At 32.9% G+C, this 23,885-nt stretch overlaps 2 protein-coding genes across 3 annotated transcripts; one reads left to right on the forward strand and one right to left on the reverse strand.

The window, feature by feature from the left end:
• Positions 1-327: 327 nt before the first annotated feature.
• LOC133200478 (uncharacterized) lies at positions 328-3,771 on the forward strand. Its single transcript, XM_061336270.1, has 7 exons — positions 328-336; positions 653-691; positions 857-889; positions 1,019-1,048; positions 1,960-2,076; positions 2,787-2,966; positions 3,627-3,771. The coding sequence occupies exons 1-7, from the start codon at positions 328-330 to the stop codon at positions 3,684-3,686; spliced, it is 468 nt and encodes a 155-aa protein (XP_061192254.1). The 3' UTR covers positions 3,687-3,771.
• Positions 3,772-18,609: 14,838 nt separating this feature from the next.
• Positions 18,610-22,492, reverse strand: LOC133200637 (uncharacterized). 2 transcript variants are annotated; one of them, XM_061336419.1, is made up of 6 exons: positions 22,430-22,492; positions 20,902-20,943; positions 19,989-20,082; positions 19,773-19,833; positions 19,301-19,380; positions 18,610-18,810 (listed from the first exon to the last, which is right to left on the reverse strand). In XM_061336419.1, exons 2-6 carry the CDS (start codon positions 20,912-20,914, stop codon positions 18,711-18,713), a joined length of 348 nt encoding a protein of 115 aa, XP_061192403.1. In that variant the 5' UTR covers positions 20,915-20,943; positions 22,430-22,492; the 3' UTR covers positions 18,610-18,710. The 2 variants fall into 2 exon arrangements, with proteins under 2 accessions (XP_061192403.1, XP_061192402.1); XM_061336418.1 differs by having other exon boundaries at positions 18,617-18,810; positions 19,773-19,866.
• Positions 22,493-23,885: the final 1,393 nt, after the last annotated feature.

Below are 23,885 nucleotides of genomic sequence, written 5' to 3' on the forward strand. Positions count from 1 at the left end.
TTCACTAGTCTAGTTTTTCTTAACAATGATTTGGAATGAGATAGTTAATGTAATGATCTGTTCACACAGAGAGTTTTAATTCGCAGTAAATTAATGAGAAGTGAAATAATGCGTGTTCTCATTCATTTCTTAATCTTTATATGTATGACTTTTCATACCCACTTTACTTAACAGAGGTCTGCGCTTTGCTAGTGAGGCGTCCAAGGTCCTTTTAGGGACCCGACCCCCCCCCCCCCCCCCCGATTCGCACATGTTGTATAATGCTATCATGATGTCATTTGCAAATCACTTCACATTGTGCAGAGCAGATCCATTAGACATAATGGCATGGTGTCTGTAATCATTTCAGTGATAAGCATAATTTCACTTTGTTTTTCACTAAAAAAAAAATAGCATAAGTACCCATATCTGACCACTGACATGTGGCATGCGACTTGATTTTGCCATTACGCACGTGTCAGAATTTTAATTCTAATTATCTAAAGAGCTAATGCGGAGTAATTTGATGCACAGTAATTTAATTCAAATTAAATTAATTTGTAATCTCCGTGTAAATGGGATTCAAATTTAATTTGCTGTAACTTACATTCAGATTACTAGTAAATTCTCGGTGTGAACAGGGCATAAAAGTATTTACTGTTCTTTCTTTCAGCTTTCGAAGGAGGATGTACTGGTATTAGAGGATTTGCCAGTAAGTTGTCAATATTGAATACATGTATTATATATGTTTACTGCTATCTTGTTCTTAATATCAAAAAGTAATCAATCAAATGAGAAATCATAAAAGTGGCAGTTTCTCAACATATATGTACATGTATACATGTACATGTATATCAGATTCTTTGATTATTTTCAGCTAATGGACAGTGAAGTAGCAGCATTTTGTGATGTAAGTGTATACCATATTAAATATCTTTAAAAAGTGCTATTTATTTTTCAAATTGGATTTTAGCAGTTTTTCCCAAGAACACTTTTTTATACAAGTATGGATACATCAGCAAATGTTTCTTTATTGTAGGTCTTGGAAAAGAAGATAAAGAGAAAGGAGGTTTGACATTATGATACAGTTATCGTATAGCGGGATTTCTTGGCGTTTTGCTTGTTCAGATGTATGCCAATCATTTTGGTGTAATTAATTTTAGCGGACACAGGGTTTGAACACATTGCAAAAGAACACTAAGAAGAATACTGAATATTTTAGTGATTAAAATTTTAGCGGGCTACTACCAAACCACTAAAATAAGCCAAAATTAGCACCCCGCTGTACGGTATATTGTCTTGAAGTGTTCACTTGAAGAAGTTCACTGCTCATAACTTACTTCTCAGTAATTCTTAGTAAACCCTATTTCCCAGTACATGTACTTGCACACATAGTACAATGTAAACTACTTTATTTGCCCTTGAATGATCAAGGGCCATTGGAAAAATATTAATTGGACTTACATAAAGTATTATGTTAATGCTTGGAATTGTTAATTCTGTCTAGAAGGGTAAGTTTTGTACCTGGTATGTCTCTAAACCTATATTCGATCTCCAAAACCAATAGGCTAATTTCAACCAAATTCATATTAGGCCTTCAAGGGTAAGTAAGGAGATGCCAGAATAGAAGATCAAAGGTTCACAGGTGAAGATATAGAAGAAAAAAAGAAATCTGTAAAAAAAAATCTCCTCCTGAACATTAAGACCATGTTAGTCATTTTGGAATTAAAGCATCCAACATGTTGAATCAAACTTAGTAAATCACATTCTCTTGGGGCTAGATTTGGGCCAAATATAGGATTAAAATTTTTATGGGAGTGGAAAGGGGAAAAATGCAAAATCTTCTAAAGATCAACAAGGCAACTGTCTCTTGGATGAATTTTATGGCTTATGGGCTCTTGTTTTCAAAAGTATTTGGAGGTCATTTTAGGAACTGAAAGGCCTATTAATCATAATTTTAAATTGCTTTTCAACTTCAAGATGGCAGACGGAATAGCCTTGACATTCCCAGACAATGGAAAGATGGTGACTGTGGTGTATGAAAATCATGGGGGAATGTCATTTTCTAGGGCCTTTCATCATACAGACACAGTACAGGTATGATACATATGATGCATGAAAAGTGCACATTATCATATCATAAACATAATGAAGACAGTAATCCTTGTATATGTATTTAACAAGAGTTATTACTATTGAATCAATTTTCTTCTTATTACATGATTTGGATTTAAAGTAACAATTTTTAAGATAGATGCTAACTTGGCCATCATGAGTTGTTACATGTAAGAAATAAATTGAAATGATACGTTATATGATGAAAAGTCATCAGTGGGATACTCTAGTAGCCAGCAAATTTGAGAATGATTTTCTCACTATAAGTGAGCATTTGATAGTAGAGTAATAAATTTTTGGCAATTCTAAATTTCAAATTGAAAGAATTCGAATTTATTTTTTAAAAATGTCTACAAATTTTGGATATAATATGGCATTAAAAAAAATGTTCAAGCAGCTCTGGTATGTACATGTAGGTCACCATCTGCAATTTTGGAGTGAATGGTGTTTTGAATGTATACATCTCATAGCATATTAAATGAATAGAAATATATTTTCCTCTGAATTTAATGTACTTTTAATGCACATATTAAGCTGTCTTATTCACACAAAACAACAGTAATTGGACAATTATTTAACATCACAGTGGAGCAACAGAAAAATGGATCTCACATAAAAGATAATAATTGAATTTTTTTTTTCCAGAAAGAAGTCTTGCACCTTTGTATATTGATGGTTCTTTTTTTTTTCAGAGTGTGTACACATTTATTTGTCAGATTATTGACCCAGAAATTCTCCCTTCTGTATTCCATTTGGAATGCATTTCACCAACAACCTGTACAGAAAGAGAATGCATTCATTGTTTTGAGCTCACAGAGTGTTTTGAAATGCCAATTGATAAATTGCCATCATTGTTGGTATTGAAAGAGGGGGTAAGAAAATTATACATATATCTTTTAAACATGTTTTGTTTCTTTACTCTGTACTTCCATAAAAGAAAAACTTGAGTCTTGATGCTTGCAGTGAAACAAAACTTACTTCATATATTTTACTTAATTTCTTTCTCAGACAAAAAGGTTCTAAAATATTTTTCATCAGCTTTTTTGCTGATAACTGATGTCATAGCTTCAGAACTGTTGCATTAAGGTTTTATATTTTAGTCTTTGACCATAACACTACAGATCCTGTGATGCAAATATGGTCAAATTTACATCGCAAGATTTTCTGCGCATGGTGGGGGGATGACAAATATACTCAATTGTTTTGAATTTCTTGTAGGATGGCAGAAAATTCAAAACAATTGAGTTTATTCGTTGGTAGAGACGACTGTAACAAGGGTTACAAAATGAATAAAATATACAGGTTGGTTAAAGAATGTGCCTGGAATTACGGAATGAAAGGTTGACCAATGCTGGAAAGTGGAGAATTCGCCCATACCATGCGCAGAAAATCTTGTGACATAAATTGCACTGAGATCTGCAGCGTAATGGTCAAAGACCATGGTCAAAGGTTGTGTAAAATCATAAATCTACAGTTCGACAGCTACTGATGTTAATGAACAATTTTAATTCTTTTATATGTATACATTTCAGAATTATCTGGTGGATGAAACCATGACATTTTATGGAACTGTGCTTTTAAAGAAAAACTAGACTGGCGGGTTCTACATAACTGTCCGGTTTATTTGTGTTCATCTTTTGATTAAACTCTTAACCAAAGTTTACTGAAATCAGAATGCCTGTCAATCGTAAACAATTTCTATCAGAAGACTATTCAGTATTTTTATGCCCCCAACCATGAAATGGTCAGGCATATAGTGTATATCATTTTATTTTCATTCCATCACAGTAAGCTTTTTTGTTGGGTATACAAATGAGTTGCTTTGTAATATGTGTCTTTATTTTGCTGATTGAGAAATAAAGACTTGATGGTTTTGTTTTTAGTTCATCTCAGCTGAAAGCTCAATTGAGCTTTTCTGATCACCAATTGTCCGTCCGACCATTTAGCTGTCCATCCATCTGTCTGTAAACATTTCACATTTTCAACTTCCCAAGAACTACTAGGCTGATTTTAAGCAGAGTTGATACAAAGCATTCTTGGGTAAAATGAAGTTTAAATTGTTAAAATGAAGAGCCAAGCCCCCTTACAAGGGGAGATAATCAAGAGAAGACAAAAATAGGGTAGGGTCATTAAAAATTCTCAAGAACCACTTGGCCAGAAAAGCCGAAACTTAAATGGAAGCATACTGGGATAGTGTAAATTCTAAATTGTTTGAATCATGACCCCCTGGGATAGGATGGGGCCTCCATGGGTGGTCAAAGTCTTGCATGGTATATATAGGAAAAATCATCAATAATCTTCTCAAGAACAACAAAAGATTAGTCATTTATATTGCAGCATCCACAGGTAATGTGGATTCAAGTTGATTTAAAACATGACCCTGGGGTAGGGTGTGGCCACTATGCTTGATCAAAGTTTTACATGGGTATAAATAAGAAAAATATTCAAAACGGAAATCAATTTCACATGGAAGCAAATTCTTTTCAATGAATTGTTTAAGACAATTAAGCACTTTAAAGTGACCATTCTCTTCGACTTTTCATCATTTGCCCTTAGATGTGGTATCTCAAGTTTATTGGATCATGATATTATTAGCTCTTCTGAGCAGAAGGCTTCAAAGAGCTAATGCTATGGCAATTTGTGCAGTGTCCATCAACTTTTAGGAATATGGGCCATAACTCAAGAACCCCTTGACCAATTTTTGTCAAATTGTCAGAGTATCTCTGGTCAATTGGCTCTCATTTATACTAAAAACAGGGTTGTGACCCTTAAGCAAGGGAAGATAATTGGGAAAATGATATAAAAAGTACAGGTTGCTAAAAAAAAATCTTCTCAAGAAGCAGGGGGCAGATTATCACAAAACTTGCATACAAGAATGAGGATATGTTGTAGATTATGTTTTGTCAAAACTTTTAATATTTTGCTTCCTATAAGGCAAAGGGTCATCAAGTCTTGTCAATTGATGCATCTTAGGTTACATATCAAGTTGACTCAAAAGTAGGCCACAGTGACCTACGTTTTTGAATATTTTCAGATACCAATTGGCTTAAAATCAGCAAACTTTGTCAGTTGCTTCATCTTGGGTCCTCAAAATGATTCAATTAAAAAGAAGGTCACAGTGATCTTCTTTTGGAATTTCAAGGTAATATTTAAATATTTCAATTAATATAATGCTTTGAATCATCAAGCTTTGTCAGTTGATGCATCTTGTGTTCTCAGAGTGTGTCAACCAAAATGAAGGTAACAATGACCTACTTTTAGAATTTCAAGGTTTTATCTAGATAAATAGAATACTATGAGGCTTCAAATACAAGTGATAGGTATGTTGTACAATTTATCAGAAGAGTGATTCAAGGCCCTTGGTCCTCTTTCTTTAATTTGTCATTGTATGAGAAATGTCCAGGAGTAGATTACCTCCAAATTCCTTTGGTGGATATATGTCTAGTGATGTATTGATGTTATACAAGGCAATATTACAGGTGTGTTGAGGGAAGAACATTTTACCGGGTAGTTGATTTTTTAAACGCATGTACTTATTACAAAGTAAGGCTATATAATTGTACAGATATTATACATGTGCACTAAATAAAAAGATTTGAAATAAAAGTTACCTTTTATTATAATTTTTGTATGGTGAATAATAATGAAATATATAAAGAGAAAGGTATGAATTGAACAATTAATAATGTTTCTATTGCCACTCATAACCTCAAGATTTAGCTTGTAAACTCATTATTTTAACGTTTTCTCAAAATGAGCCCCTTAATTTGCCCCGTTTGTACATTTGTTTCTCCAAAAGCATCTTGGAAAGTAATTTTTAGAGTGCGTGTCTCCCCCATTTGAACATTTATAGTCGACAAGCCACCTACACCATTATAAGTGGGCCCTCCACTTATCCGCACAACTACTGTATAAACGGTGTCTTTAACAAGAAGCAATGGTTTTGGAAATATTACTGGAATTTCTTTGTAGTTCTGAGTTTTCTGCTTAGTTTGGCTTCTTCCTAAAAGCTGGCCATTTCCAGTATAAAGATACATGGAAACCAAAAGACCTGCTTCACATACAGTCTCTGTACCGTAAACAAATATTCCTCTTAAATAGAAAGTATCTAAGTTTATAGTGAATGATATCCTGTCCCCATTTAGGGAATTATCAACAACCCATGTAGGATATAGACTGTGACGTAAAAAGCGATTGATAATTATGTCCTGGTCTGTTATTAGACATCTTATCTTGGAGTGCTGTTCTGGTACTGGTTGTTGTTCAACTGTTGATAAGTACACCAAGATCTTCAAAGATAATTCATTGTCAATTATGCCTTTATTAACAATATTTTCCAAAAAAAAGTCCATTGACATCATTCCGAACCTTAGAAAGGGACTTATGTCATGCCAGGTGTGGGGAATGTCTTCTTCTTTAACTTTTTTAGTCCAAAGATTGATGTGATTGAATAGAAGTTCCTCATGTATGCATAGACTGTCTCTTTTAACAATATTCAAGAGTAATTCCAGAGGAATTTCTTGGAATTCTTCAGTAGTTATACTTAATAATACTTCTTCAATGTGTTTGTCTAAAAAATCAAGGCCTTTGTTTTTGATATCCGTTATGCTGTTTTCATGAGAAATAGTTAAAATTTTAAGAACAGTATTTTTTGATATGTTTTGTTCTAAGAATATGCAACATTTTTCCGTAAGTTCAGTAACACTATAATAGTCAGCAATCTGGTAAATCTCTTCTACATTATCTAAAGTAATGTGTATTTCAGAAGTGTACAAGAACTCTAACATTTCCTTTGTATGTTGAATAGAATGAACATCACACTGAATTATGTTTGATTCATCACTGGGATGATTCCACTTTCCACAAAGCCGGGCCTCAAACCATTTTGATCCAAGAATTAATACAATTTTATGGGCTTCAATGATGGAATTATCTTGAAGCTTTAACTTTACGTCACAAAGTCTCTGGTCTCTGAAGGCTTGTATTAACTTTCTCCCAAGAACTGACATTTGTGTAGTCTGAAATACGAAATAGCTTCATATATTAGGACAAAATGACTATGCTTAGGTCACAGTGGTTAATGGAAAGTCACCTTGACCTCATCTTACAATGTGTATACACCGATTACCCGGTAGATGTTTATAGGAACATACAAACAAAGTAGGATTCATTGCCTGATCTAACAAATGTGTCTGAAAAAAACGTGTACATGAATTACACATAGAAGTGATGCTAAATTCATATGTGTGTAAGGTAATTGTACAATAAATTTATAAAAGCTAGTTATCTTTAATCTTTCCTTCACTGTTACTTGAAGTTTTGCCAGTACATATAACAGTAACATATAACTTTAATAGTTTGACCCTCGATCTTCCAACCTCTTAACTTATCCAAAGAGGGGGATCAGTGTATGAGTTTGATGACGATCAATCAAAAGATTCTCAAGATACTCTTGGCTGCAAGAACCGGGCCGGTCCCCCCCCCCCCAATAATTTTGTCAATATATAGAATACACTGTACTATAGAAAATATACATGTAGCTACTATATGCATGTGCCCCCTCAATAATAATGTCCGATGACCTTTTTTTTTTTTTTGCTTGTCAAGGAATTTTGGTAGTTGATAGTGCCCCCCAACTGAAAATGTATGGTTGTGCCCCTTCAAAGTGAAATTGCTTCCTACGGGCCTGATACTGATCAGACCAACTGACTGCTTAAAATGGCATGCCCTCTTTTTTTCAAGCAACACAAATATACAAGTCTTTCAATGAGGATTCAAACAAACAAATATCATTACATCTTTACTTCATATATTTAATTAAACATATATAATGTACAAGTATATACACAGGGCTATTAAAGAATCACGATGAAGACTATAAACTTAAATAACAAAACACATATTAAGTATGAAAGCCCTAGCACCAACTGTTCAAAAGTTATGGCCAAGGTTAAAGTTTGGCAATTTTTTGTAAAAGTGGCTTACACTACAAGGTCAAGGTCATGAGGTCAAATTTGGTGGTACCCAAAGAAAGATTTTCTCACAAGGAATACACCTGTGAAATATGAAATTTTTGATGTTGGGGGCATAAAGAGTCAAATAAATACAATATTGTTCAAATATATATGAAGTAAGAGTGGTTCATTCTAAATTTCCTCATTATACTAAAAGCTTTAATCAATACATTTCAGTGTGTTTTATAGTGGGCCTATAGATAAGGTGTGAAAAGCTTATTTCAACTCTCCCCTCTAAAAAATATTGCTGAGAAATTCAGTTAATTATGCACATTCACTTCTTTTATCCTTGATGGAAATGAAAACAGAGCTTCCTTGAAGTACAATAAGTACAACATAATACATCAGGTATCAAAAAAATATTGCTAACATAAAGAGAAAATATCAATGAATGAAATTGATATTCTAAAGTTAAAAAAAAAAGATAAGGGGGCATATATCTGTAGTATTTCTGGATTCAGTGCTCGAGCTGTGATTCGCCATTTGCGCCAATTGCGAATTTTTTCCAAAAGTGGCGAAAAGAAATTCAAAAGTAGCGAAAATGGATTTTTTTTAGATAAACCATACAAAAGTGTGTGTACTCCTGGCTATCTCCTTTGTTTATTCAATGTATACAGATTATCCCCTTTGTTTATTTAATGCAAGCAGATGTGTGAATTCAGGGTGTGAAAACTCCATGAAACTTACAAAACAATGTACAGGTAGGAAATCACGTCTCGCTTGAACGCACACAGCTGACTAGGTTAATTTAGCCTGGAGCAGTAAGGGCCAAGGGGATACAAAATTACTTGAAATAATACAAGATGGATTAAACAAGGAAAGACAAAGTGTTTTTGGGAGATGAAGTTAGTTAATAAAAGATTTTTATCAATAAAATCTGGATCTATATAGATTGTTTTTTAAAACCGAAAGTAGGAAAACATGACGAAAATTGCAGAGCATGGCTGCTAATTTTACCTGATTAAAGACTTAAAAGTCAAAATAGTGTGTTCATTATACCATAAACTGACAAAGAATGAAAGAGATACTGGCTTGGAAACAATACAATACTTTTGTCAAATACACTGAATTATTTTCAATTATGTGAATTTACATGCATACACCAAGTGTCCAAATTGTTGAATTAAGCCAAGTTTTAAACCTGATTTTAATTACCTCTTTTCACAATAAATTGTTGATATGATTAAAATTTTCAATTATATTATTTTTTTTTTTCAATTTAAAAAAAATGTCATAAATCTTTACTAAGTCTGTATCCCCCCTCCCAGGGCTAAAAAAACGTTATGAACAAGAGGGCATCTACTTTCAAGGGTTGGCTTATATCAGTATCAAATTAATTGTATAAATGTAGAGATAATTCCTATATTAGTTTTGTAGGTGGATACAACGTTAAATTTTACAATATTAAACAATGCCTGTGATATAAACAAATTGAAATAGTGCTATTAGTGCAGTGTTTAGCATATACACTTGTCAAGACAAGATGTAAGAATGCAATTCCTTTCATCGCGAAAAGTGGCGAAAAATACTTTCGCTCCAGTGGGAGCTCTGTCTGGATTTGGAACAAAGTATTTCTTCCTGCTATAAGCTAGTACATGTAACTATCTGACAGTAGAAACTATTACATAACTGGAATTTTTACTGCAGTTGTGACATTACATTGTTACATGACCTACCTTCATACATACATTCATACATATAATGATATTTCATATATCAAGTCAATAAAAGAGACATAAACTCGCTTAGAAAAATGTACAGATGGCGAGCACAAGTCATATCAGTTATGTTGACTGGGAAAGGCAAATTATAATGGCTCAATATAGATGAGGCTACGGAAGCAAAATCCTCGTCAATCTCCTTGAAATTATTTCTGACAAGTCTCTGTAACTCAGTCACAACATTTCTCTGAACAGGATGTACAGTCCCTGAAACGTTCTACTTTCCCATTTTCCCCTTCGCTCACCGTTCGTTCACCGTTCGTTCAGCGTGCGTTCACCGTTCGTTCACCGTGCGTTCACCGTTCGCTCTCCGTTCACAGTTTTGCGTTCAGCGTTCACCGTGCGCTCGCGTTCACCGTTCACAAAGCGTTCACCGTTCGCTCTTCGTTCCGTTCACTTTGCGTTCACCTTGCGTTCAGCGTTCACTTATCATTCTGTCTTCAGTGTCATTCGGAACTCCGAAGTGAAAGGACTTATCTTTTTTTAAGTAAGGATTTACAGGTTTTGAATTTAATAAATAACACACCGTGTTTAAAGAATCATTATTTCATGCGGGAAAAATTATCTACAATATTTATTTTTATTATTCTAACTTAGCTGTTAGGTTATTTATAAAATTTATCTGGAAAATAAATGTTGTTATAAGTACATGTATGTACCTATGTAGAACGATGCTGAAAAATTAAGTTTAAATACGGGAAAAATACTGATACTTCAAGCACTGCAACATTTTGTTGTTATGTTAAAGACGACAAATCGTTAATGGATAGATAATAATCGAAGTCAATTAATTTACCAACTGCAGCAAAAATACGAATATATTTAATTCTATCACATTTTTTTTTCAAGTAATACAGAAATGCATGTTAGAACTTGTTCTGAGAATGATAAACAGTAACGCGGATATACAATTAATTAAATATCTTTAGAGGGAATTAAATTGATAGTGTGGTTTAAAAAAAAATATTTGTTTAAAATGTAATACATTAAAGATTTTTTTTCTACTTTACATATATAAAGTCTTTAATTAGAGAGAGAGAACTACCTTCATAATATGATTATCATTTATATAACCAAGGTGATTCTCCAGTAATGATATTTTTCACCGTAACTTATATGTTTGTCATTCGATATTATTAAGAGCCACCCCCCCCCCCCCTTCCCCTAAATCGGTTACTTAGTAAGTATATCCAGTACATTTTAATTAACATTTATAAGGAAGTTAATGTGTTTTGTAGCACAAAAATTTCAGTCTAAAAACAAACATGCATCTAAACAAAGTCATTAAACAATAGTAGTTCAAAATATACATGTGCCGGCGGTGATATTTTAAATTGGCAGGGAGTATGTTTCAAATTCAAGCGGCTTAATTATTCCAAGTATTTATTCCCAATGTATTTTATTCATTTATCTATTTATTGTTTTTAGAAATGTTGGAATCAGATCTAGAAATGATAAGAAAAATGCTAAAGCTTCTTGGAAATACTAACACTTTGCCTTCGGTGTGACGAGACTTTCACACCTGCACAGTGTCGAATGATTTTGATTGACAGGTCAAGCACGTGGACTTCGTGTGAACTTGAAGCAGGAAAATAAAAACCGATTACGACTGTAAAACAAATGGATTTGTTGATTAAAATGGTTACTTTCACTGCCTGATATATTTCGAGAAAAAAAAATTAGAATTTTTGTTTGATATAGGTACAAACATTTGAGGAAAGGGGGGGGGGCTAAAACCGAATCTCTCTCTCTTTCTCTCTCATTTGTCTGTTAAATAAAAACTATAACAGCAGATTACTTAAATATCAAGTTGTGAAAATTTAATATATAACAAATAATATGATTGATTATTTGTATCATCTTGTCCGAGTATAATCACGGCCGGAAAATGTCTACAGATACATGTAGAAGTCTGCTCAATAAATCATTATAAAAAAATAAAACTGACACATGAATATATTATTGCATTAAAATTTTAAACTACGAGTGTATTTATGCAATACGTCCACATACCTTTGTAAAGAAAAAATTTTCTCATTATTTTACACGGAATCGCATTTTATGGTTGTTACAACCGTTGTAATTCATTCTATATGTCCGTAGTTTTCTCTTCTAAAATCCTAATTATTTGTAATGGTTTTATATATCAAATAAGAATAAACATATTTATTCTACAACTATAGATTAATTTCATCTGTTATACTATAGCGTTCGGTAACAATTACAATGATTTACAGCGATAAAAATCGTGTTATTAAAAAGTTGAATTTAAACATCGTACATATGTGCAGAAAATATTGTAAGAAACTTAAATTAATAATTTTACTTAATGTGCATGTATCGTCTTTCTTAGGACAATTTTCATTGATTTGTTTATTTATTTATTATTCATTTATTTTTTAGCACCAGGCATTCGAATACAATAGAATAGTTTAAATGCAAGGAAAAGATCAGAGGCATTCCGAATAAATCGTTCATCTTGCGTTCAGCGTTCGTTCACCGTTCACTTTGCGCTCGCGTTTGCGCTCCGTTCGCGTTCTGCGTTCGCTCACCGTTCACCGTTCACACATCGTTCACCAAGTTGCGTTCAGCGTTCACACATCGTTCACTCACCGTTCGCTCTGCGTTCGTTCAGCGTTCGTTCACCGTTCGTTCAGCGTTCGCTCACCGTTCAAGTGGGAAAGTAGAACGTTTCAGGGACTGTAAGTAGTTTGAAGCACCTGAAAAATGAGTAAAATAATTAAGATTGTTGGAGCTAAAAGAGTTGTGAAATATTTTATAACACATGCATATGATACATTTTCAATCATTTTTGTGTGCTTTTGGTACATAAAGACGAGAAACCAATGAATATACAATGAATACCTGTCATGTATGTGCTTCCTTTTCTATAACATTTAGCAGAGAGTAGCATCTGCTAAATCATGTATATAGCTAAATGTTTTCATGTATATATTTACATGTAAAATAAGCATTTCCTGGAATGTGCTAAATTAATTCTACACTTACATAATAAATTAGAAGTGTTTGTGAAACACTGATGCCACAGATAATTTTACTGGTTTAGCTAATAATTTACTCATACCAACAACTTCAGGATTTTGAAACAATACTTCTGGAATTCCATGCAGGGTATCTCCCAGCTTCTGTCTTCGTATGGAATGAGTATTCCATTGGTCCATTATACCTTTTAGATCTCTCTTTATCAGTGGAAGATAAACAAATTGTATACAGGATCTAAAAAATGCAGTTGTTATATGTAAATATACCGGTATTTAGACTGTTAGTAGCAACAACTTTATTTGCAATTCATTTGTTTGAAATAATAAGGTATGCAAGTGGCCCTGGACAAATCCTCTCATCTGAGTCATGCTGTCACATGAATATTCAAAAAGACTCCCTCCCACACTTGATCAATTTCAGTTATAAGGCTATATACCAAGGTACATGTACATGCTAACGTACATGTAGGTGCACTAAGTCAGAGTGTTATTTTAGAAACTATAGTGTTGTTCTTCTAACATTCCCACAATGTAATAAGCGAAAATCAAAATTTCATGTTCCCATTGAATGTAGCTGTTGCAATGGCTCTTCCATTAATTGTTACTTAATACCCAAAGAATAATAGTTTTGAAATATGAGTCATGTTTGCAGGCAAGACTGGGAGTTATAAAATGTAAATATAAGAATTAATTGAATCATTATTTTTTTAAAAAATGAAGTCTCGTAAGTCCAACAGTGTGTGCAAACAAATTTTCATAATGTGCTACCACAATTACAAGTTACTCTATTTGTTTACCATGTTTAAACACACTATTGCAGTTAGGAGACTACATCTTTCAAGAAATAATAAGTGAATGCTTTAATATAGCACTTTCTTTTCAAAGCATAAAAAAGACTACCATAATTTCTTTTGTAAGTACAAATGACATAATATTTTTATCCTCCATGTTACAGTCTATATTTTGTTACCATTTACAGAGATATAGACGACACTTTATTATCAATGACAGGGTATCATTCTTATCCAAGACAAAATAAATAGACATGTACATCTAATATTTCTTTTCAAGGAGGTTCATCTGAACTCCTTTTTCATCTATACATACTTATGTAGAGGATTTCCTATTTCCAGCAGTTCTTCATACACCAGTCCCTAATAATAAATTCCCAAGATATATTTTCGTATTTTTTTATATTTACTATGGCCATGCATATTACCATAAACGAAGTACATGCATAGTTAAAGCTGAACATGCTTCGTAAAAAGAATGCGTCCGACATATTCGATTGGACTCGGGCTGTATCTGAGGGCCCCTATATATAGAGCCGCTCACTTGGTCACTGTTCAATGTAATCAATCGTCATCGGTGTAGACGGACGTATGCTATACAGCACTTGGTAGCGACAAAATAACTGTGTGCTTCTTCTAAATAATGCAGGAGAGTAAGATACCAAAGAGATTTACAACAGTTACACAGGTCAGCGCAGTATACAAACAAACACAAATATACGTAACTGCAATAAAATGTAAACAAAGGGAACGCATGATAACCAGCACAAACATGGGTCGCCATTCCACACCAATACCCATGACAATAAAGCAGTCACGTGTAACGAATCCGAAGAGTATACCCTGGTGCTGATATCTAAGATAGTAATATCGAAAATGGCGTATGCCTATTTACGAGTCGTGTTCAGCTTTAACACACTGTAAAATGTAACTTTTGTCAGTAAAATACTTGTTTTCCAAAATAAATTAAGAGAAACATTTTTGTAATATTTCAGATGTGGCAATAACTTACTTTGAAATGATCCATCCAGAAATCTGCTTTCATTAGCCTTAAAATGCCCGAAAATCTTTCAATTCTCTACAATTAATGTTTGTAAAAAACGTTATTAAAACTTGGACATATGATTTTCTTTCCAGAAAATGTTATCTGTGTGTGTTTTGGGGGTGTGGAGCTATTTAAAACATGTACAATGCTAACCTGATTTGCAGTCGAAGTTCCAAAAGACACTGCACTTGGATCTGTCTTAAGAAATGTTTGGAATATTGCGATGATCCCATTTTCTGTGCCAGGATCAGCTCTTATCTTTTGAGGACAACCTTAAAAGACAAACTATGATGTTATCAATATATGCCTTCCCTTCTAATTCATAACAAGTATTTTGAAATTTTGGTGGCTTAATTTCAGAAATCAATTGACATTTCTTGAAGCACACTTGCAATTGTAACTTGTCATTAAACATAGTACCCGGTGATTCTGTCACTATACCTTTCATAGTATGAACTGCATTCAGGAAGTATTCTGCTACAACCTCCGGTCTTTTATTAGTCACATCTGCTTCCAGTCATATCAACTGTCTGGAAAATCTTTCAAAATAAATTGAAAATACAGAAGTGGTACAATCTTAGAAAGACACTATATTTTTCTCTTATATATATGCAAAATAAGAAATTAGATTTTGTAGTTGAAAGTTTTCCATTTATGTGAATGTTGTTGATCCCATAAATAATTTAAAACAACATCTGCAATACAGCAGATTAAACAAATAAATTCAAGTCTTTCTCATGAAAGTAAATATACCAGATTTTTAAAACCCTTAACCTATTAAAAAGTGTGATGGAAGAACATGATGGAAGGATGGAAAGACAGAAGTTGGAAAGAGCAAAGTACAGAAGACAGACACGGCAAATGATAATTATATGTTTTGGCCATATTCATGGTGGGGCATAAAAATGTCAGATATGAAATGCTTCTATTTGAACATGACTAATCATCGGCGGTGGCAGATTTAGAGGGGGCCTGGGCCCCTCTTTTGTGTCAAAATATCCATAAGATTTAAGAAATCATATTTTTTTGGGGTGTGGCTGTGGGCCTCTACCCCAACCCCAAACTGGTCAGCACCCCCCTCCTTTTCCATAATACCTGGATCCGCCACTGATTGGCTCTGCTGCTTTCCTTCGAAAGATTTTTTTTATATATATTTACCTACGGTAATATATTTTCCTATGTAAAACTTTGAATGATCTCCTATTGTTGTCCCACCATAACCCTAGAGACAACTAGAGATAACAAGAAGTCTGTGAGCCAGTGCTCACTAATAATACCCCCGCTCTGTTGTGAATACACAAGTTCAGTTATGGACAGACACAGTAATAATCAGGAAATTGACATCGATTTGTACAAAAATGATTCGCAACATAAAGCATGCCTAAACAATGAGCGAGTTAAAATTTCAAGCATCTGCGATGAGTAGTTGCTGAGAAAACTGCGACCAAAATTTCTTATGTATGGCACGGACAGATGCACGGATAAACAAGAAGTTGACATCAGATTCGTATAAAAATGAATCCCACCACATGGCATGCCTAAACAAAGAGTGTGCTAAATTTTCAAGCATCCGCAATGAGTAGTTGCTGAGAAAACTGCGACCAAAATTTGTTACGGACAGACAGACAGACGGACAGACACACAAGGGTAAGACAGTATACCCCTCTCCTTTGGAGTGGGGGTATAATAATTGAAAAAAAAAATGAATATACACTATGTCAGGAAACTTTTACATCTGGTCCAGTGGTTCTTGAGAGGAAGTTTTTTTTTTTAATTCACTATATTTTCAACTGATCCTTGTACAAGAGCATGGTTCATTTGGAAGAAAAAAAAACCTCACCCAAGGATGCTTTGTGGCAAGTCTGGTTAAAATTGGTCCAGGGTTCTGAGAAAGATGAAATGCTAAATGCATACTGACAGACAAGCAGACAGATGGACAGAATTCAATTAGAAAACCACATTTGAGCTTTTAAAAAAATATTTAAAATTTTGATGGTTTCCTTTTGTATCTAAGTAAAATATTTGATTTCAGAAATTATTATATTTTTATGAGAAATCCATGTAGAACTAACATAAAATCAAACCACGCCAAAAAATCTTTTTAATTGAAAAGAAAATGCTTCAAAAACAATATGTCCACAATTATACAGTCCAAAAGAATATTAAAAGTTTAAAAAAAAAAAAAATAACTTAACATATTGTATTTGAATACATTGATCATTAGTGTGGAATGTTTAAATTAATCAAACAAAACAACAAATCATACCCATCAATGCAACCATGAATGCTTATACCATATGGCTTTAGTTTGTCATATCCATCTATAAATGCAGTTTCATGTTTGGAATTACAGTTTAATTTCAGCTTGCAGGTGTCTCATAAGAAGTTTAGACATTTGATATATTTGTTTAATTTTAAAGCATTTCAAACCTATTTCAAATATCTTTTCTTGAAATGACTGACATTTAGGACAGATATCTACTATAAAATAAATGATATGTTTGTGAAACACTGATGCCCCAATCTCAACCAAGCCTTGGAGTGTCCATCTCCATCCTTAGAAGCATCATCCATGCTAATTTAGTTAAAGTATGGCTAAAATTCACTCATCTGGAAAATATAGGGCAAATCCAGCATTTGAAGCAGAAAGGGTAGTGTACATCCCAGCATCATCCATGCAAGTTTGATCCAAGTAGGGCTTATAGTAACATGGACATGTATAGGAATGAAGCTGCTTCAAAAACATTAACCTGGTCAATCATCTGAAAAATGTAAGTAAAATCCAGCATCTGAAGCAAGTGTGGTAGTGTCCATCCCTAGATGCATCATTCCTGCAAGTTTGGTCCAGGTAGGGCTTATAGTTTCCAAATGGACTTGCTCCTAACACTTTTACAGGGATGTGACGCTAACACCCACACCAACAGTATAGCATAAGCTCATCTCGACATCATCGGGGTGAGCTAAAAATAAATTACACAACCTACTTTTCATCTTATCAAATTGTAAAAGTTACATAAATAAATAAATAACAGGATTGATTTTGACTCTTCATTCATGAGCCAGAAGAAGGCAATATTACACTTACCCAAATGCCAAACAAAATTTGGACCCTATAAATACACATTGTACAAATATGGTATAAATAATTGTCCCTGACTTTCATATTCTGTACAGCAGGAAATTAGCTCGCAGAAATAATATTTGCAGAAATAAGAACCCCTCAATTTCATATAGTGAATAATTCTTAAAAAAAATGATAAATTGAAATATTACCATTATCTGTGGTTAGATTCTTTAATTCTCTCTGTGTTTCATTGCAAACATAAAAGCAGTAATTAATATAGCGGAGAAACGGATGTAGACCGTCTTGCTAATAATGAAGGTTTATGGATCAGTTTAATCACTTACATGTAGTTGTTCGTGATTTTGAAGCTTAATTTAATTAATGATTAATTAATAAATATAATTCTATAACTTATATTTAATAGTGCCACCCAAAAGACGTGCAAGGTAATTATCCACGAAACACACAGAGTTAACCTTTACATGTACTTATTACTTATTCTTATTACCTTTAATTGAGGCACTTACGTAGTAAAAACGAAGGTTACACATTTATTTAGTTATACTAACAGTTCAACATAACTACTAATAGAAGGGAAAGGAAAAAAAAAACAAGGGAAAAAATTAAAATCATCAGGATGCGTGACAACGCTTTGACTTCAAATTGGTATTAATCTGACATTTCGTTATATTTAATCGGGTTCAGAAACGACATGACATAATAAGCAAGGAAAATACTTGCAGTGCTGAATTAATAATATTTCCTTTCTGCAAATTCAAACAACCCCAATTTACTACAAATTTAAAAAATTGCGATTTTAACCTGCTGTACAGTACATGTACAAGGTATATTTCACTTTTTTTCTTGCATAATTATTTTTCAAGCTTTGAAGTGTTGAATTTTGTCACATTTATGAAATTAATACATTAATAAATACTGAGATGATCAATGTTTCATAATTTTTCTTTCAGTCTTCGGTCTATACCTTGCTAAAGTATTGCCTTCTTCTCAGTCTTCTCTGCTTCCTTCTCTTTATCCCATCTTCATCCAAAAGACGAACTATATCTCTTGCTATGGACCTGTATCATTAAACATTTATTTCGTTTAATGTATTAAAATTTTACAATTATTGTCTATTTTTGAGGGCAAACATTATGACTTTTGAGCCCAAGAGAACCACTACCAACCAATGCTCAGCCAGTCTTAACAATGGTTTTTGAAGGGTGAAATTTTTCAATACAACTCTCAACTGAGAGACCAAAATATTTGTTATACCTGGGTATTTTACTGAATGGTTCATGAAATATAATTATACATGCTTATAGATTCCATGCAGTCAGCAATTTTTGGGAATATGACTCATCATTTTTAATGCTAACTGTTGCTACATTCTGTTGCATTAGCTGGGCATGGTTTAATCAGTCATTGGAATATAGTGTTTTTTATCAAATGTTTCTCAATGAATCAGATTCAACTAATTTACATGAAAGTATAACATCAAAATATTTGCATGTTTGGATGTATTTAATCATGGATGGAGGAATGGACTGACTTTGATTATATACTTACCTGGTAATATTCAGCTGGTGTTTCATTTTTATAATTCTTCTTAGACTTTCAGCACCTGAACATCCATTCAGTATTTCTCTCTACAGAATATTGTAAATTGCATGTATAAGGTTTGCTCTATACAACTTTATATGTATTCTAATTAATATATGCAAGTTTTAGCATAATTTTCTGAATTTAATAGTACACTTTTTCTCCTTAAATACATGTACATGTGTAATGTATGTAATTTTAAATTTTGGCAACAGTGATGATTTAGAGCTGAAAAGACATCAGGGATATGAATTCCACTAAAATATGTCAAATTCCACACATCTTTCATACATATACATCCAACAAATAAGTTAATCATTGTGTTCTAAACTTTCATTGAAGAATTACCGGGTACTTAATGACAGTTAAAAGAACAGAAATATTTAACCTGCACGTGCACCTTTATATTTATGAATTTTCTAAGAAATAAAATTATTACCTGTGCAATATCAAATATTTCATCAAAAGCAATGTCTGCAAGCCTCCTTTTCAAACCAAGTCTAGGTAGAACTTTCCTTGTTAGGCAATTATAACTGCAAAATATTTTAATCACATAGAAGCATCATCATTGAATGACAATTTATGTATTTGATTAAAAGTCATGATACATAACTAGACTTCCAAAAGTATTTTTTTAAATTTTGTATTATAATACCTTATGTCACAGTTATGGTTTCTCTGGATCAAATAATGGATTAAACGGTAGTTAAAACCCTTATAAAACAATTCTTTTATCTTTTCAAGTATATCTAAAAGAGAAAAAGAAACCTTTTAGCATAAAGTACTGATCATTTTATTATATAATCTACAGTTCAGCTTATACAAGAACATGATCTAGAGGATTTTCCCGATTTTCCCCCAGAATAATGAAGTTTAACTGTATATCAAAACAAAACATTGCAAATGTCCATTATTCATAAGATATACACTGCTGATCAGACTAAAGACAATGCTGAAAAGGAACAGCTTATTCTGATAAAGCAATAGCAGAAAAGTAATTTTGAGCCAGGCTCATTGCTCTACTCTTAGAGCAATAATTGCCTTTTTGTCAGGGTGTTCAACTGGATATGCTGCTTTCTCACTGCCAAATCAAATTTACAAGTTAAAAAAAAGTATGTTTATGCTCAGACGCTTTTGAGACAATACAACACTAAAATTAAACAAAGTAAAGTAAACTGATAAATTTTCTTAACAAACAAAATTAATGGTAATGTACTTTGGTTTCTCCCATGTGCCATGATGTACTACGATTTATTAATATGGTTGCATGTATGCAAAAGGTTTTCATCCGATCCCCCTCAGTGTCTGTAGCACATACTAAAAATAAAGGTAGCATAACCAGGATAACACTAATGCAGGGAGCACGTGACCTGTGGTACACTTTGATGCAGAACTTCCCACTGAGGACTCATCTGAGCATAAACGTTTGTCCTTGCTGCATCAATGTTTATTTTTGTACATGGTGTAAGACCCCAGAACGATCCATGTGATAAATTCAATGTTCACTATTCTGTAAATGAGCTCTGCTCTCTATACTTCTGAGTACTTTGATTTTAAATATCACTTACCTTGCCCAATCATCTTCACTTCAGCTTATAATCTTTGTAAAACTACAAATAAGGAATGCAATACATATAACACCCAGTTCACTTCAACAGTATACAACTAAATATACGTTTACAATGTTAATGATAAGAAACTCCTTATACCATATGCTTTACTCTCAGGGTCATTCAGGGTTGCAAATAATTATTAGCCCACTTTCAAAATTTAAGTGTTTTGTCTGAAGGTAAGGGTTGATATTTTCCTAGAAAATTCACTAGCACAAGGGTTACTGATCATTAAAAATTTCTAGCCCAAACCTCAAACTAACTAGCCCAAACCTCAAACTAACTAGCCCAACAATTTTTTAATGCAAAATAAATTAAAACACAACAAAAGTAAAAGTTTCAAATGCTTTGGTAACAGAAACAAATTAAACTAGTTTTCAGTCAAAAGAAACCAGTTTACATACATAGAAAACAGAAATAAAGTCACAAGAATATTTTCTGGTCTGCTAGTCTGGCAGACTATATTTACATTTAAATTAGCTAGCCCTTGAAGTCTTAAAACAATTAGCCCCAGACTTTGGCTACCAATTTCAACCCCTGCTGAAGGCTTCAAACTCTTCAGGATGTTATTGCCCACATAGCAAGTAAAAATCTTATTGGAACTTCAAAACATACTGAATCGTGTCATCATTACAAATATCTTAGATTACAAAAACCAAGTGGAAATTTCAAACAAGAGGTATCTAACACCACAGAAAAACAATAGGGCATAGCTTTTTGGATTATGATAAAAGAGGATCCAAAACTTTTTCTAATCGAAATTGTGGAAATTAATTAAAAATGGAATTTGATTTGAAGTAAAGCAGTATGCATAAGGAGTTTGTTTATCTTTTCTTTCTAATTGTTTTCAACCTTTTAGTTACATTAATGTGGGCCCCAAAGCAACAATACAGGCCAGTAAAACTTGTGAAGTTAGGATCCTACATGACTTCTATACTTTCAGACAAGCAATATCAGTCTTAAAAGACAAGTGTAAAAAGTCATACCTTGTGGGCAATGACACCTTTGTGAGGAGCAACCGTAAGAGAATTAAATCACCCGCATGAATGAAATTCACGCGCACATGTCTGAATTTCAAATGCGAAGGAAAAAATTCGCGAAAAAGAATAAATATACACATGCAACTTATTTGGAACTCACCAGGATTTTGACAAAAAGGTTGCATAATGTGTGATAAAAAATTTATCAAATCATATTCCCTCTTGCATAGTCAGCTTAAGAGTTACACAGAGCTCATTTTGTTATATTCCGAATACATACAAAACCTAGTCTTTAAATAATGAACTTGTACTAAATAACTAACTACCTAACATGCTAAACTAGGCTAGGGTTTCATTCCCTGACGAGAAAATTCGAACTAGGGGCCGTTGCAGAAGAAAGCTAGGTTTGAAAGTTCTATACCAGTATACCTTAACATTTAAGTTTGAAAGTTCTGTACTTTAACATTTAAGCTTAAAACATTGCTGGTGTGGTATTTACTTCTTACCGTGTTTGTCCTTGCTTGTAACTTTTGTTGTCGAAGTCTGAGATCATGAGACTGTCACTTCAACAGTAAAATCAACTGAACCCACATGTAAATGTAAGGATCTCTCTCAAATAGACGCTTTGTATCCGTCACGCTAGAAATAATATTTCTTCACGCTCAAGATAATATTTCCTTCACGCTTCAAATAATGTGTGCAAATCTCTCTCACATTAACGCTTGTATCCGTCACGCTAGAAATAATATTTCTCCACGCTCAAGATAATATTTCCTTCACGCTTCAAATAATGTGTAGTCTGTCACAATAATAATCGTGTCTCCCAGCGTTTCAACATACTTATTGTTTCAACAAGGGGGAGTTTTCCTTCCTGTCACTAGAAAAGAAGTTATCTTTCCTGATGAGAAATAAAAAATAAAGTTTCTACGAACATATTAAGGCGCACATTATTATTGTTGCAAATATGGTGTGGTTTTTTTTTAACGTGCATACATTTTTATTTCCATGAAAATGGCTTTTTTTTTTTTTTTTTTTTTTTTTTTTTTTTTTTTTTTTAAATAATTTTCAAACAGTAGTTGTTACAAGTATGCATTCTTATAAATCGTTGAAGTAAACATAATACAGCTGTAATATGAATCTATAATCTTGGTGCTAAATAAAAATAATGTACACATCGACCGACAAGATTATAATTATTGCTGTTGGCAAGATTATAGTTGTAAGACATCAGAGGATAAAATTATTATTATTATTGGGCTAAATAAAGATAATTCGTACACATATTATGGTAGTATAGTATGGAAACGTGATAATTGTAATTTTTGCGGGGAAATATAATAATATGTTGTAAAAAAAATATATATATATTTTATGGAAAGCCGTAGGGTACCCCCACATTATTATTATTTTTTCCTATATAATTATACCAAAAATAATTATCTCATCCCAAAATAAAAAATCTTGCTTCTTTTTTTTTTTTTTTTTTTTTTTTTTTAACATTATTATTTTCCTACAACAATTATAATCTTGTCCGTCCATGTGTACTCATTATTTTTATTTTGCCCCTACATTATAATAATTATTCTCACTTTACAATTATAATCTTTTCAGTTAGTACGGAGACATTATTTTTATACACCTCCAAATTATAATCTTGTCAGTCGATTCGTACACATAATTTTTATTTTGCACCAAGATTATAATTATTCTTGCCTCAACAATTTATAAGACTTCACCTCCTGTAACAATAATGTACTGACTGAAAATAAATAAAAATGTATACGCTTAAAAATTATAATGTACCAAGTCGACGTTATAATCTTTGCAACAATAATAATGATGTGCGCCCTTGTTCGCAATTATTTTTATTTTTCAACAGGAAAGATAACTTCTTTTCTAGTGACAGGAACGAAAACTCCTGTCCTCCTGTTGAAACAATAATTATGTTGAGACGCGATTATA

This window comes from Saccostrea echinata, unplaced genomic scaffold (genome assembly GCF_033153115.1).
Source record: "Saccostrea echinata isolate AGI-Se365-2 ecotype Australia unplaced genomic scaffold, CSIRO_AGI_Sech_v1 ptg000040l, whole genome shotgun sequence".
In the NCBI taxonomy this organism is placed as follows: domain Eukaryota; kingdom Metazoa; phylum Mollusca; class Bivalvia; order Ostreida; family Ostreidae; genus Saccostrea; species Saccostrea echinata.

What these genes read in the sequence shown, in the direction of transcription:
- LOC133200478 (XM_061336270.1), top strand. An exon ending in AGAAGATAAAGAGAAAGGAG is followed by an intron (nt 1,049 to 1,959) that starts GTTTGACATTAT and finishes TTCAACTTCAAG; the next exon opens with ATGGCAGACGGAATAGCCTT. An exon ending in ATCATACAGACACAGTACAG is followed by an intron (nt 2,077 to 2,786) that starts GTATGATACATA and finishes TTTTTTTTTCAG; the next exon opens with AGTGTGTACACATTTATTTG.
- LOC133200637 (XM_061336418.1), bottom strand. An exon ending in AACCATAACTGTGACATAAG is followed by an intron (nt 19,867 to 19,988) that starts GTATTATAATAC and finishes AATATTTTGCAG; the next exon opens with TTATAATTGCCTAACAAGGA. An exon ending in CACCAGCTGAATATTACCAG is followed by an intron (nt 18,811 to 19,300) that starts GTAAGTATATAA and finishes TTAATGATACAG; the next exon opens with GTCCATAGCAAGAGATATAG.